The sequence below is a fragment of the Medicago sativa genome, chromosome 5 (genome assembly GCF_051527215.1).
Source record: "Medicago sativa cultivar Bolivia chromosome 5, Bolivia_mono, whole genome shotgun sequence".
Classification (NCBI taxonomy): Eukaryota; Viridiplantae; Streptophyta; class Magnoliopsida; order Fabales; family Fabaceae; genus Medicago; species Medicago sativa.
This window is the reverse complement of record NC_140753.1, coordinates 12,049,895-12,066,640: the sequence shown is the minus strand read 5'-3', so window position 1 is coordinate 12,066,640 and position 16,746 is coordinate 12,049,895. Positions and strand designations below refer to the sequence as shown.

At 29.0% G+C, this 16,746-nt stretch overlaps 1 protein-coding gene and 1 long non-coding RNA gene across 2 annotated transcripts; one reads left to right on the top strand and one right to left on the bottom strand.

Moving 5' to 3' along the window:
- The first annotated feature begins 811 nt into the window (after positions 1-811).
- On the top strand, positions 812-2,244 carry LOC146920084 (glyoxylase I 4-like). The gene is made up of 3 exons (XM_085713484.1): positions 812-1,147; positions 1,259-1,376; positions 1,696-2,244. The coding sequence occupies exons 1-3, from the start codon at positions 945-947 to the stop codon at positions 1,996-1,998; spliced, it is 624 nt and encodes a 207-aa protein (XP_085569610.1). The 5' UTR covers positions 812-944; the 3' UTR covers positions 1,999-2,244.
- A 9,484-nt stretch (positions 2,245-11,728) lies between these two features.
- On the bottom strand, positions 11,729-14,773 carry LOC146920083 (uncharacterized). Its single transcript, XR_015011661.1, has 6 exons — positions 14,562-14,773; positions 14,371-14,412; positions 14,170-14,248; positions 13,838-13,893; positions 13,239-13,337; positions 11,729-12,073 (listed from the first exon to the last, which is right to left on the bottom strand). It is a non-coding gene; the product is annotated as an uncharacterized LOC146920083 (long non-coding RNA).
- Between the last annotated feature and the right edge of the window lie 1,973 nt (positions 14,774-16,746).

The following is a 16,746-nucleotide window of genomic DNA, read 5'->3' as shown; positions in this document are numbered from 1 at the left end:
AATTGGATTTCATTAACCACTTGATTCAAACTACTTGATTACACTTGACTTGTTTAAATCATAAACTAAAAAAGTGTGTTGGTTAATCGATTCAAAAAGAGAGATGAATTAATTCTTTTTTACATTGTTGACAAATTACAACCATTCATACGCGTTACTTTAGAAACAATGATGATTAAACTCAAACATTTTTTATGATATGATACTTATGATTGATTGATAATATAAAAATATTTACAATGAGTGTGTATATAAATTTTATAATTTTTTTTATAGGAAATGTTAGTATTATCTTAAATTTTATTGTAGATATTATTTGACGAAAAAATATGTTGAAAAAAAAGTAGAACGGTGCATACTGCATAGTGGTAAGTAGTGTGAGCTTCTAGGAAATAGGAAAACACAAAAGACAGTCATGCCAAATCTGAGTGGGAAGCATCTTAGAAATTTCTCAGTATATCGTGATTGATATTCTACTTCTGCTTTCCGTACGGTATTGTGTACTCTCAATCCCATATTATCTAAAAAAAAGTGTCATTTTCAACTTTCAATTAGTTTTAATTAATTTTTTCAATTGTGTAATCATTTTTTTGGATCGGTTTTTTAATTGTATGATCTAATTAATATTATGTGCGTCATTCTTAAATTATTATTTTTCATTTTGCATTTAATATAATGAAAATAAACCAAAGATTAATAAAGATAATTTAGTATAATCATCTTTCATTTTTTGTCTTTTCTTAATATACGTAAAATGCTTGTGGGACAAATTGAGTAGTATGTTAACATGACAATAGTGCACCATCTCATTGTGTTTTCTTTGATCTAAAGAATTTTCCAGGAAGGTTCCTAGAGGCTAGATGGTAACCAAAATAAGGCTTTATATAAGAATCATCTTTGCTAATGGTATAATTCACTGCAAGATAAAAAGCTAATTAAGCTGAATGCAGTTGCTTGATTCATTGAGAGAACAAAAGTGGAAAATGGAGATTGAAGAAGTTTGTGAAACACAAGCACTTCCATTGCTCTCATTGAATCATGTGTCTCTTTTGTGCAGATCAGTGTTGGAATCTATGCAATTTTATGAGGATGTTTTGGGTTTTGTTCCCATCAAACGGCCATCTTCTTTCAAATTTACTGGAGCATGGTTAGCTTATTTTTTTATATTTTTGGTTACTAATTAATTTCTCTACTATATCAACTATCTTGCTACACTAAATATTAGCGTAGTTACATGCTTTTAACTTTTTTTTTGCAGGTTTTATAATTATGGTATTGGAATACATTTGATTCAGAATCCAGACATTGATGAATTTGATACTTACATGAATGAAACGAGGCCTATTAATCCCAAGGATAACCATATCTCATTCCAGGTAAAAATAAAGATTTATAATGCGACTAAATATAGTCATTTTTTGAAATGGTTATGGACGATAAAAGAAATAAATTTATATACTAAAAATGGAAATCTATGCATATGTAGGGCTAAAAACATATTTAAATCTTTATTTATCTAATCTAATATATCTCAAGATTTTATAGCCACTTTTTGTATTATGACCTTTGTTATAATTATTATGTGCATGGAGTTTGTCGTAAGTAAATAATTAACCGCATGGATCACAAATTTAGCTACTGTTAATTCTGTAGCTATGCTTACCAAAAATTTATATACAACATGGTTTTTTGCAGTGTACGGACGTTGAACTTGTTAAGAAGAGATTAGAAGAAAAGGGAATGAAATATGTTACAGCTTTGGTAGAAGATGAAGGAATTAAGGTAGATCAAGTGTTCTTCCATGACCCTGATGGCTACATGATTGAGCTATGCAACTGTGAGAATATCCCAATCATTCCTATTTCTTCATGCACTGCTTCTTTCAAGCCTAGAAGCCATAGCTTTAAGAGATCTACGTCCAATTCCAAGTGTGGAGGATTCATGCAGAATGTTATGATGGAAAGCTTGAGCATGGATATGATGAACTTTGCGTTTTAAAATGACAAAATTGAAGAACATTAAATTTCACTTCCTTTTTTTTGTTATATCAGATATGAAAAGTTTGTTAATTAAAATAGAACAAAAAAAAAAAAAAAAGATATGTTGGAGGATATTAGGAATGTAAAATTGTTAGTCTTGGTTTAATTGTGAGAGCAGAGTGGTGGGTCCAAGGAAAAGTTGAATTGTATTTGTAACATATGGTGTTTAAAATATATGGTTAAATATGTTTTTGGTCCTTATAAATATACTAACTTTTTGTTTTAGTCATTCTAAAATTTTTCTTCAACTTTTAGTCCATGTAAAATTTACAATCAATACTTTTGGTCCCTATTTATAACTAAATTTTTTTATTTTTCATGAAATTGTGCAGAAATGTGTACAATATTGTAAAAATCTCTAAAAAAAAAAAAGATTTTAACAAATTCTAATTTTTCTAACATGTAGAATATTGTTAAAAAATTCTAATTTTTTTTAGAGCCACTCTTATAATATTATAAATTTTTCTGCAAAATTTTATTCGAAGATATGAATTTTAAATATGAGTTTGGACCAAAAGTGAAGATGAAAAACTTTTGAGGGACTAAAAGTTGAAGAAATTGTTTAAAGGGACTAAAAAAAAAGTTGACATATTTATAGGGACCCAAAACATATTTAACCTAAAATATAATATGAAATTGTGAGATTGTTCTATTTGTATATCATGTTCGCGTGTGGCATTGATAGATGAAGTGTATGTTGTTATGCGGTAATAATAATTGATTTTGAGAGAATTGATTTTGGTTAAAAGTGAGTTATGTGAGTTAAGCGATGATGAGATATGAACTTAAGTTTGGCTCGAACTCTATTTTGGTATAAGTTTATGAACAATTTCGTTCAACTCGTTAAATTCATCTTGTTTGCTTCACGAATAAATGTCATATTTCTTCTAAATGTCTCATCAAATGATTGCTTGACCTACAAGAAGCAACAACAACATAGTTCCTTTTACGGTGCAAAACCCTGCCTTTTTTGTTTCATTCTTTAACTTTAACCTCACTTCTTTGTAGTAAACTTAAATTAGAGAAGTGTTCTTTCTCTTGACTTTTGAATAACACTATCGTTAGTCTTGACATATTCGTCATTCTCAACCTCATTTGTTGGTGTTGCTTCATTGGTTAGTGATCTTTTATTTGTATTTGCATCTAGATTAATGGTAGAATTTAATATAGTTAAGCACTCTTTTCCATCATTTGATGGTGATCCTTTCAATGATTCAATTGAGGTACACCTAAAACCACATGCTCTATTAAAAAAATTCAATAAAATATGCATACACCTAAAATCCAATAGAAGTATTTTTTTTTTCAAGCAAATGCAATAGAAGTAAAGAAGCTAAACAAAAACAATAAAGGCTATACACAACGAGGGAGGAAAAATATAAAGAAAAAAAGACACAATATTCTTTAGAGTTCAAACAAAGGACTATATCACTCAACAGAATATAGAAAGTAATGAAAAGTGACGTAGGAAAACTAAAAAACAAATATCGCAATATTCTTTAAACTTCAAAACATAGGTCTAGATCACTCAAAAAAAAAAAAATGAAGATGAAATCATTATGGAGAGATTATAAATTAAAGGTAGAGCAAACCATTAGCTATGAAGTTGAGTGACAAGACTACACACACCAACAAATGAAAGAGAAACACTTGTGTGGACCAAGACCAAGAATTTTGGTTTGGTCACACACACAAGATTTTCTCCTTCTCCCTCTTCTCTTCTCTCTTCTACATTTTCTCTCTCTCTTCTCTCTTCTCTCTCTTCTCTCTTCTCTCTTTGTGTGTGACCAAACCAAAATTCTTGGTCCTGGTCCACACAAGATTTTCTCCAAATGAAAAGAAAATTGTGTTGAACTCTATTTGCAAAAGTGATTTTGTTATTAAACGATGGACAAAGATGACGGTTGCTGACTTTGGAGAAGATGAAAGGTTTTTCTTTTTAGTAAGAAGGAGAAAGTCAAAGTTTGACTTCACTAAGAGGGGTAACTTTGTAAATAATAGTGACATTAATGATCGAATTACAATCATTTCATATGAGATTATAACCATGATTTTTTAGGTTACAAAATCAAGTTCTAACCACTTAGTGTGTGTTTCGTTCGGCGGTGGGAGGAATTGATTTTGATAGAATTGAGTTTGAGAGAATTGAGTTTGGTTAAAAGTGAGTTTGATGTAAATTGATTTATGTTTGGATACACTTGTACAAAAATGATTCTTATGAATTGAAGTTGTTTGGATACTTTGGATTAAAATTGCTTTTGGATGTTTAATTACCAAAATGGGTTTCGATTGTATAAATAAATTTTAATACAGTAGTAAAAAAAAATCTAAATAATCAACAAAAAACACCCCAACCCAATAGTAAAATAAAATCATTAATAAAAAAAATCATCAATTAAAATCATGTCCATGTTACTCATATCGTGTGCCCTTGTCTTTCATTTTCCAGAAGCTTCAGTCCATTTCTACCATTATGATCTCCTTTTCCCATCTCTCAATACTCTTCTACACTTCTCCTTCTCCCATATATCAACATTCTTATCTTATTCTACCATTTTTCACCAGCTTAAAAGGAAATAAACGAAATTATATAAGTTTGGGTTTCACAAGGAATTGACAACATGCATCTAGTTTAAGTGGTAGATATGGGTTTTACAAAGTTGCTGTCAATTCTTTTTATGAAATACCATCGGAAAACAACCTATTTCTCCCCTCTCTTCTCCCTGTTCTTTCCTTTTCTTTTTGAACCACAAAATTTGGAGTCCATTCTTTTATCATCTCTAACATGTAAATGTCACTGTAGTAAGCAAAAAAGAAAATTTGCAGCAAGAAGAAGAGAGTGAATGTGATCCTATACAAGCCACAACAAGCCAACAACGCTGACCAGTGACCAAGTAGTTTATTTTATTTTTGTTGTCTTTTGAAGCCCAGTATTATGAAGGGGTAAAATAGAGATGTTGTTGGTGACGTGTGATGCTAAAACGAGAATCGATTCTCTGAAAATTGAAAAGCTAGGAATTCTAGCTTTAGCTAGACGCGCGTTTTTGGGAAAGAAGTGCGATTGCGGCGAAAGCAGACTTAAGATCCAAACACCTCTGATTCGCGTTTGACAGAGCAGAAACGTGCTTTTATGATTTGTTCATAATGTAATTTGTTTTAACCCTTTCAAAAATGTATTTTTTTAGATAATGCAGGAGTATGAACTTGCATCAAAGTGACAATATAGATCCCAACTAGGTTGTCATCCTTAGAACCACAAATTCCTTCCAAGCATCCTCAATTTTTTTTAATAAAAGATAAACAAATACAAAGAGTTGGTAGAGGGGGCTATGCCGTACCCATTGGACTGATTATCAATATTAACATAAAAAATAATTAATATTAACATAAAAAATAATTAATTTTAGTGTGTAAAATTAAACTCATAAATTGATTAATACTAACAATAGAATCCATCTTCCTTCAAAAAAAAAAAAAACAATAGAATTCATAATAATAATTATCATTATAATACCATCAATTTTTTTTTTTATGAGAATACCATTATAGTGCTATTAACTATTCTCATGTCCGGTCTAAAAAAATCGTATGAATTATTTTCTTATGTTAATATTGATAATTAGTCTATAACTAAAGTATTTTCATATTTTATTATGACTATATGTGGAAAAGTTGGTATTTTCTTAATTTTAAAAATATTTGAATGAGAAAACTTAATACCAAAGCATTTTAAAATACACGGTCAATTGTATAAATAAAGAATAAGCCTTTTAGGTAATTATGTTTATAGTAAATTATTAAGAATTTTTTAATACAATAACAAATGTATTAATTTACCATTGATTTTTTTAAAAAAAATATCATTAGATATGTGAGTAATAGATTTTGTTCTTACCTTTTGGTGGTACATGGTCGTATTTATATTTGAGACATTATTATTGTTTTGAAAAGAGAATAAATTTTTATTTTCTTTCTTTTTATAATTTTTCAATTTCAAGAAAATATTTTACAAATAATTTTTAAAATTATTTAAGAAAGAGAATAAAAAAATATTCAAAAATTTATTATATCAAATATATTTATTTGTCAAAAAAGTCAAATATATTTATTTTCTTTTTCCTTAAAAAATATCTATTTTAATTTAATAATTTATTATTAAAAATAAAAATATTTTAAATTTTCACAATTGGTATCAACTAAACTATAAGTACTTTAAAGAAAAAACATATTTAAAACTATACATTAAAGAAAAAAATATTTAAAAGAGTGTGGAAGAGAATAGTTTTAAATGCAAATATTTTTTTCTTTAATTTATTTTTTACTCAAAAAAAAATTAAAGAAAAAAATATTTGCATTTAAAACTATTCTCTTCCATACTCTTATTTAAAACGAACTATTGTTTCTTTTATTCCATCTACTACTCTTCTTCTTCTTCTTCTTCTTTCATTTCATCAAAATTATTTGTTGTTTTCACGGAATCACCAATGGCCTCGAATGCTACAAGCTCTACCTTTGGACTTCAAGTTTGTCTCTCTTTACACTCTCGTCTTTGTTCAATTCATTTTGTTAGTTCTTTGTTTTTTTTTTTTGCATGAATGCGACATGTTTTTTAGAATTGTGAATATAATTGTCAACAAAACACAATTTGTTTTTGCATGAATACGACATATATGTTTTTTAGAATTGTGAATATAATTGTCAACAAAACACGATGTATGTTGTTTGTTCTTTTCATATTTTGGTGCTATGATAGGAAAACATTTTGGTCAAAGTATATTATGTTTATAGTGAACATTATCAAATAATGTCACTTAATATGGGACAGATGAAATATTTTCTATACGATAAAACTCACACACGCTAATTATTGAGAAATGTAAAATTGTGGATTTGAAACTGCACCAAGAATATAAAAAGTTCCAGCAATATTTTATCATCTGAACAAATATTTTCAATCAAAATATGCAGGAGCAATATCAAAATATCAAGGGAAAAGACCAACATTCTGAAGATTTTGGAGAAAATGGATCTCACACTGAGATATTTTTGAACAAAAGCTTGAGTGCCCATTTGGAAGTTTTTGACCGCCTTTTTTGTTCCAAATGTTTGGTAAATACTACTAAACTATCAATAAATATTTTGGATTTTTGTCACCACCATGTTGTCTAATATGCCTGTCTTTATTCTAGATCTTTTGTTGTACTTTGCACGACTATTCTGATCAACAAATTACATATCATGTAAGTAACACTGTTTTTTTTGTTACAAGAAACACTGTTCTTTATTCATTTCTTAACACATTTTCCATTAATTGATTAATTAATAAAAAAACGGATGGTTTACTTTTCAGAAAGTAAAACAACCAATTTGGACACCAGAAGATGACAGAGGACCATGTGGTGTTGATTGTGACCTTTATAACAGAAATGAGGGAAACTCTTGTGTTTCAAATTGGAAACTTTTGGAGAAAGAACTATGTCTGAAGGGAATAGAAATGTTTGGGAGAAATAGGTATGAATCTTTCTTATTTTTCACATCACACCTAAAATTATTGCATAAGTGATTATTTTATGAGATAAGCTAAGATTCTTTTTATATGTAACCCATGCTCTGCAGCTGCCTTATATCGAAGAACTTACTTTTTATGACGAAGACTTGCAAGGAAGTTGCTAGCTACATGTATCTTGAAGTTCCAAAGCCACATGGAATCATGAACGAAAATGAACATGTAAGATATTATGACATTAATATTATATACATGTAAGATATTATGAACATGTAAGTGGAGGATTGTGGATTTGAAACCACCCTGAAAATATCAAAAGTTCCAGTAATATTTTATCATCTGAACAAATATTTTCAATTAAAATATGCAGGAGAATTATCAAAATATCAAGGGAAAAGACAAACATTTTGGAGAAAATGGATCTCACACTGAGATATGTTTGAACAAAAGCTTGAGTGCCAATATGGAAGTTTTTGACCGCCTTTTTTGTTCCAAATGTTTGGTAAATACTACTAAACTATCAATAAATATTTTGGATTTTTGTCATCACCATGTTGTCTAATATGCCTGTCTTTATTCTAGATCTTTTGTTGTACTTTGCACGACTATTCTGATCAACAAATTACATATCATGTAAGTAACACTGTTTTTTTTGTTACAAGTAACACTGTTCTTTATTCATTTCTTAACACATTTTTCCATTAATTGATTAATTAATAAAAAACGGATGGTTTACTTTTCAGAAAGAAAAACAACCAATTTGGACACCAGAAGGTGACAGAGGACCATGTGGTGTTGATTGTGACCTTTATAACAGAAATGAGGGAAACTCTTGTGTTTCAAATTGGAAACTTTTGGAGAAAGAACTATGTCTGAAGGGAATAGAAATGTTTGGGAGAAATAGGTATGAATCTTTCTTATTTTTCACATCACACCTAAAACTATTGCATAAGTGATTATATTATGAGATAAGCTAAAAGTGTTTTATATGCAACTCATGCTATGTAGTTGCCTTATATCGAAGAACTTACTTTTTATGATGAAGACTTGCAAGGAAGTTGCTAGCTACATGTATGTTGAAGTTCCAATGCCACATGGATCCATGAACAAAAATGAAAATGTAAGATATTATTATGACATTATAGAAATGATTTATACTATATTTTGTTATCTACTAAAATATATTTGGCTATCAATTTCCCATTGATGGAATAGTTAGGGTCTGTTTGGATTAGCTAATTTGAGATTTTCTATTAACATAAGTTTTGTTAAAATGTTGCACCAATGTAGCTTATAAAAATAGTTTATAGCATACACAAAAGCAATTACATTTATTTTGTATTTTTCGATAAAAAAAACTTATGTAAGCTTATGCATAAACACTTACCATGATAAGCGCTTGTGCTACGTTACCATTAGTGTATTAGTGCCACGTTACCATTAATCAAGTCCCCCTTTCTTTGATTATATGGTGTTGTTCAACAATAACTTATGACTATAAAGGAAGGAATAACAAAAAAATAAGTTCATATATTTCTATAGCAATAGATGTGGAAGTAAAATATTTTTCAATTGCTTGATTAACTTCGCTAAGATTGCAAAAGCTGAATCGTTCAAGCTTGTAGAAAATAGATATAACAAAGATGTGACAATATACAAATGTCATGTCCTACATGAGAATGTTCATTATTTTAATTTCCTCATTCATTTATTATTCCCTTTTTGGGCATTTTAGGTAGACATCATAGAACCCCAGCAATGAAATTGAAATTAGAATAAGAAAGGACAGCATGAAAATTGAGCTCAGGCATATAGAAACATTTTTATTTATATTACCCTAACTATATTTAACTAATAACTAATCCCATTATCTTTGATCAAATGTACATTGCAGGAACTTGAAGGAATATGACATTACCTCACTGGATTACAAATAACTTATGGCCCTAAGGATGCCCTTGATTCTTTGTTTTTATCCCTTATTTCATTTTATAAGTTTTTCAGATGAAGAATTACTCTGTTAGTTTCCAATATTTTCTATTTTAGGTCCAATAATATTTGGGATTTTGTGGCATGCTTATTGCCATTTTTTTTTAATAAATTGCAACATTATCATTGCGTGTGAAATATGATTTTTTGTCTGGGTTGGAAAGTGTGGTCATGGATTGAAGAGTTGTAGTGCTTAAAAAATAAAAGTAAAATATCATCTTATATGAATGCCGAATATGTAAAATTTCAACATGAAGTGTATACCGAATGAATCAAGACCTATTTAATTAATCCCAATGATAACCATATCCAATTCCAGGTAAAAATATTAAAACAGAGATTTACTATTGAGAGTAAAAGGATTCATTTTGAAATGTTATTGATCGATAAAAGAAATAAATTTATAAGACATAAAGCAGAAATATAAGTTTTGGGGGATTAAGAACATATTTAAATCTTTATATAGTTCGTTATATTACAAGATTTCACAGCCATTTATTTTTATTGAAAGACGATTATTTTTGCATGAATGGAACTCAAAATCAATTGTAGAAAGATTTAAACATTCATGCAGTTAGCACCTTTCGTCCAATCTTGATTTAGACGACCTAGTTAGATTTCGAGCATTAAATATTGTTTTAATTTTTTTAAAACTCAATTTATTGTGCTTAGTAAATTGTCCGATTAAAATTGGAGGACACCTGACTACTAGCCGTGTGAATGTAATCCTTGCAAAATCTGGACTCTAATATTAGCCGTGTGATATGTTTACTCTTGCAAGAGATTTAATAGAATACACCATGTTAAATCTTGTAACACATGGGTGTGCTCAAACGTAGATCAAGCAACTGAAATGAGACATTCGAAGTAATTTAAGAATGAGGTCAAGGGTTCAAATTCTCTCTACTAACATAATATACTAAAAATAAACATTTTTCTATCAAACAAACTATGCCACAAGGACTTACAATTGATGATTTCTATACTAAACATCAATTTTTTGCAATATGAATTTGTATAGTGTATGGATGTTGAACGTGTTAAGAAGAGGTTAGAAGAAAAGGGGAGTAGGTGTGTTACAGCTTTGGTAAAGGATGTAAGAATTAAGGAAGATCAAGTGTTCTTCCATGACCCTGTAAGAATATCTCAATCATGCATGTTTCGTCACTAGCATTTCCACCCGTGCAACGCACGGGCTAGAAAAGATTTATTGTGGCTTAAATCAAATACTTATAGCCTCCCATGCTTTTTGAGGAATATGAAATTGTAGACTTAATTAAATAGAAACTTAAATGAAACACATGTAACTCGATGTTTTAAAGGAATATGAAACTTTGGACATTTAATAGAAATTTAAATCAAATACTTTATAACCTCCCGTGATGCATAAATTGATAAGTAAAAAGTGGCAAAATATTTAGTTAGTTAACCTTATACAATTTAGCCTCCCGTGATCCTCTTATGTTTTAATATCCTCATATAATTTCCAGAGCATCAATTTAGCTTTATTAAATTTTTAATATATATGGGCTGAACAACCATAACCCTTTCTCAAGGCCCATTATTAAATTAAATACTTTTACACCTCTAAAATTACTAATTGTTTAGATTTTTAAGCTTTTGTTGGACAGTATCATAACTGATTGTGTTGATCAAATTTTAGAATATTGACTAATCAAAATGATATTTTGATTCTTACCAACTTAGATGTTAATGAATTTGAACTTATAATCAATTTGAAAATGAATTCATCTATGATGGTTGAGTGCAAATCTAAAATTAATTCACTGGTTATAAAATAAAATAGTACTTGTAGGATTGCCACAAAGTGTGATTCACCTATCTAGAATGTAAATTTCACAATTTACATAATCATCAATTCATTAAGATCACCAAAATAATAACTCTCATTTATAATATAACAACTAAAATTTATGTTTGAGTTCTGGATTTAAATACATGATTCATTGAAAAATCTGTAAAAACAAACTCACTCTATTAGTATAAGTCTATAAGGGAAATAGCCAACTAAACATACATGTTTTACTCAAAAAAAAAAAAAACTAAACATACATGTCATTAAATTTGTCAAAAAAAATAAAAATACATGTCATTAAAAGCAATACCTTAGTCAACTGAGATGTATATCCAACGTCATTAGAATAGAATGCAACTAAATATAATAATAAGTCAATAACTTAAATGATGATTATTATAGATAAAGTCAAAGCTCATAATTAATATTACATCCCCATTACATAACCAAAAAGACAGACTCAGAGTACCAAAACATTATCAGCTAACCAAATAACATCAAGACTATTGTCACCTAATATATTAATGACCAACAATTCTTGTTATTCCAACAGCAATTAAAAAGGGGACCAGTTAGGAATACTAAGACGATAATTTAAATCTTCTCAATCTTGACAGTCCTCCTGAGTAGCTTCTTAATTGGAACATTCATGTAATCATCATCATCATTGGTGGGAGATGCCCTTTTGCTTGATGAAGATGCAGAAGCTGAGGGGGGTATCTCCTGGCAATATAAGCATGGCAGGATATTAGTGATACAATGTGCAATAAGCTGCACCTTGTTCTAATAAAATGAGGGCCACATAGCAAATTTTTTTATGGCAATTCTCTCCCACAAAAGTATGTTTTCAACCCAACTTATAAAGGAAAGACATCAAGAAATGAATCACAATATAAATAGGCGAATGAAATGTTGTTAGTAGTTTAGGGAGATTATTTACTTGGTTAATTAGTTTGATAGTTAGTTAAGTCTCGTATTCATTTTTCAGTAAGCTTCCAAAGCATTTGTCACTCAAATTTCAAGCAATTTTTATAATCCTAATATTGACTTTGACCATACTAAATGAAAACTATAACAAACAGATCCACAAAAAATGGCCAGGTTAAATTGGCACAACAAAGCAGTTCTAAAAATTAAATAAAACAGTTACTAAAAAGTTAAAGTTGTTGTGACCATCCGGTAACTAATTCACGTCATCAAACATCAGCCCTTTAATTCACATCAAGAAAGACTATGATTATTTGTTCTTTCTTTAATTCTTTTACATCAAAAAATAGTCAGAATTAGAATGAAGTTCAGCTGAGGCATATATGCAATAAAATCCATGAAATAGTTGTTCTTTATCTTAATGCAATATAATCCATCAAGTAGATCTAACCCACAAACATTAACTTAGAATGTTACATTGCAGTTGAGGCATGCAAACAGAATGGTGAATGCACAATAAAATTAATAGTCAATTCCTAATCCATGAATCAAATTAAGGAATGAGAAACAAAATTATGGTACCAATAGCACTATACAAATTCTGAAGTGAATAAGCTATGAAAAGCAAAGGATATCATACGACCATGACAAATTTTTACTATAATTTAGGCAATTATATGACTATAATTAGAAACAAAAGTCAATGAAAAAATGGACAAAAAATCATAATTGCTTTAGCTGATATATATTTTTCATTGAGCAACTTCTCATTGTTTGGCAATGTAAGCATTCAAGATGAGTATATATGCAAAGATAAAAAAAAGTATGGAAATTAAATCCCAAAACCTTGCATTTCAGTAGTCAATTAAGTCATTCATTGCTAATGATGGCAAACAAAGGAAAGAGATAATACTAATGAAAGTAAACAAAAAATCAGAATCCAATTTTTATCCATTGTTACCTTTGGTCTTTATGATTTCCCCAAACTGGGCTTCATCCCTACTCCTTGAAGATGAGACCTCGCTTTTCTTTCATCAAAATTTTCTTCATGTTACATTTCCTTCAATAAAGAAAGAACAGGGAAATATTCAAAGGATTAGAAAGAAGGGGAAAAAAAACAGAGTGAAAACTTACATCCAATCAAAACATGAAATCTCCGTTTTCCAGTTAATATAACCATAGTATACTGCATAACTCAAGCAACATTTTTGAAAAAAATAATATTGCAAGATTGAAAAAAAAGAGCTAAAAACTAAACCTTTAAGCAAAAGTTTTAATGTTTTTTTTTTGCCAAATTAATGTGTAGTCATTTTGAGGTATAATAAGTTGGATAGAGACTCAAATTACCGTAAAGAACAATTAAAAATTTAGATCAATAACATAAAAGTATAGTGAAAATTCAAATCTTATAAGTTTGGTATAATTATCAAATTGAAAGAAACTACAAATACAAATACAATAAATGTAATAAATAATTCAATAGAAACAATCAATGCATAGGAGGAACATCAAATACAAAGACCAACTGAAAGAACCTATAATAAATTAGGAAGAACTTACAAATAATAACATCCGATTGATGCTCCTGTTAAGTATAGAGCTTAAAATCAAAGAGCCTGCAAATAAAATAATTGAATTGAATGTGACTACAACAAATAAACTCAACAATATCACAGCTAGGCTCATGTCATATATAAAAGAAATATAGAAACTCAATTATAAAATATAGTACTCCATTCAAGTAAATTGTGTATTTGAAGAAAATATGGTTGTAAGTGAATAAACAAATTTCAAATCATGGTTATCGTAAAAAAAATATTGTCTGCCTCAATATAAAAAAAACTCCATGAAAATTATCAGAAGAAAAAAATCAATATAAAAAAAAAAATCACCTTGAGATGCAGACAACCCATTCAAATGTCTGCCTCAACAATCCCATGGAACCTTTTTTTTTTTGTCCACTTTACTCAACTGCATGAAAAATCAAAACAGAATTATAAAAATTCAAAGAAATCAAAACTCATGAAATTCAAGAGCAACAAATTCATCATCAAATTCATCCTATTTCCACTTAATACAATTAATTTACATACCTATTTTCACAAATTTATCCTCAAATTCATGCGCAACAATCTCTGATTGAATATGCAAAAAAAAAAAAAAAACTTTAGTAGAGTAAGAAGCAATCTCATGTCAGATTTAAGGAACAAAATAAAGTGGTTCTAGATCTGAAGATGAGCATGGATCTGGAATCCAAAAACGGAAATAGTTTTGGAGTTCTTACCTCTTCTTCTTCTGCACGTTGCTTCTGTATTCTTTTCCGTCAAACCGACGGCGGTGACATAGGAGAGGAAGTGTGGTCGCGAGACAGAAAATGAATGGAAAATAGATTATGGAAGTAATGAAGTGTGAGAGAAGATGAGATTCAAAATTAAGAGAGAGAAACCGATAAATGGGAATGAGATTGTGTTTGAAGAGAGAGATTGGAGAGAAATTGGGTCAGATTGGGATGAGAGGAAAGAATAAAATAGAATGGGAGAAAAGTAAGTTGAAATTTGAGAGTGATGTTTGTTGGGATAAGAGAAAAAGTAGGAGGGAAAGAATGATTTGAAAAATTTTGAAATTTGAATTTTGAATTGGAGAGGGAAAATGTGTGATAATGATATTTTATTGTTTGTATTGTGTAATTGCTTAAAATGGCAAAAGTAAAATTATTTTTTAATGATGATGTGACATTTAGTGGCTTGAGGATGTGACACATTGGATTGAAGATGTGCCACATTGGATTGGTGTAAAAAAAGTTGCTATTTGTTGCTTCATGTTTGTATATTATTAAGATGCTCTGCTTCTTTCAATCCTAGAAGTCATAGCCTTAAGAGATTTACTTCTGATATGTTCAGTGAAGATCGGTGATGAAGAACGGTTGTTCTTGGTGCTCCGATGCAACGGAGGTTGAGTCTTCACGGTGCAGGAAAAAGGTGTTTGCAGGCACGTAATCCCTATAAAGATATATAAGATTCACCCTAAATAAAAAGAAAACAACTAACTAACCTAATCTAAAAAGATAAGATTACCCTTAAAACGAAAAATAGAATCGTACCCTAAAAATAAAATAAAAAATTTTGAAAATAAAAAATTAAAATGAAACCTAAAAAACAAACAAAGAGAATTTCTTCCTTGAAAATATCAACAATCTCTGACGACGAAGTCAAAAACTTGATGACTAAATTTGTCAAATACACCAAACCATTTCCAGGTAATAAAGTACCAAAGCATTTAGTATTACTTTATTTTTAAATGACAATCCCAGTTCAATTACAAAGGAATTTGTGGTTTAAAACTCACAGTAATAAAAGTAATAAAGTTCAATCATTTTTAAAATCCCAGCTCAATGATTCAAGCATTTAGCGTTACTTATTTTTAATCAATAATAATTGAATTCATTTGTAAATTTTTCGTTTGATACTCACATATATAATGTTACTTATTCAACAGAAAATAAAAACAATGAAATAAATAAAAAGAGAGTAAATTGGAGGGAGTTTGCAAGTTTAATTTGATTGCGCAAAGCAGTAGTGATTTAGTAACCTAGTTTGATCGCAGAATTTTAGCGACGGTTAGGATTCTTCGAATCTCCTCTATTTCCTTGTTGGATTAAAGACAAGTAAACATTCATTTATGAGACAAAGGTTTTATTTAATTTATGACTTCGTAGGATTGTTACGTCTCTCCAGCCGTTGAGTTTCACCTACTAATCGCTCTAAGGTTATACACGCTCTAAGGGGTGTAGGGTCGTCAATCCTACATGATCCAATATGCCTACGTGTGTTAGAGTGGGGTCTTACTCTCTTATAAGTAATTGAAACATAAAAGAATTGAGATTCCTAAATTGTCATCTAAAGGCTCCAACTTCGTCTATCAATCTTAGAAGTTCATCACATACTCTGTCTTACCTTAGTAGTTCTACATACATGCATATGCAACCCCATCTCGTCTACCGGACCAAGAAAATATTATGACAATACCATTATATTGTCATTAAATATTCTCATGTGTGGTCAAAAAACAAAATTCTCATGAATTATTTCATTATGTTAGTATTAATAATTAGTCAACGAATTCATAGTATTTTCATATTTTATTACAATTTTATATGGAGAAGTCAGTATTTTCTTAAATTTTAAAAGTATTTGAATGAGAAAATTTAGTACCAAATCATTTTAAAAAATGAATTCAATTGTTTTAGATTAGAATTTTTAGGTAAAAAAAAAATTATAGTAAAATAATAACAATGTTATAATACCGTAAATTTATAGTAAATATATTTTGTTTATATTAATTTTTTTATTACTATTATTTTCCCCTAAAATTTGTAACAAAAAATATGTTAGTATTAATAATTAGTCAACGAATTCATAGTATTTTCATATTTTATTACAATTTTATATGGAGAAGTCAGTATTTTCTTA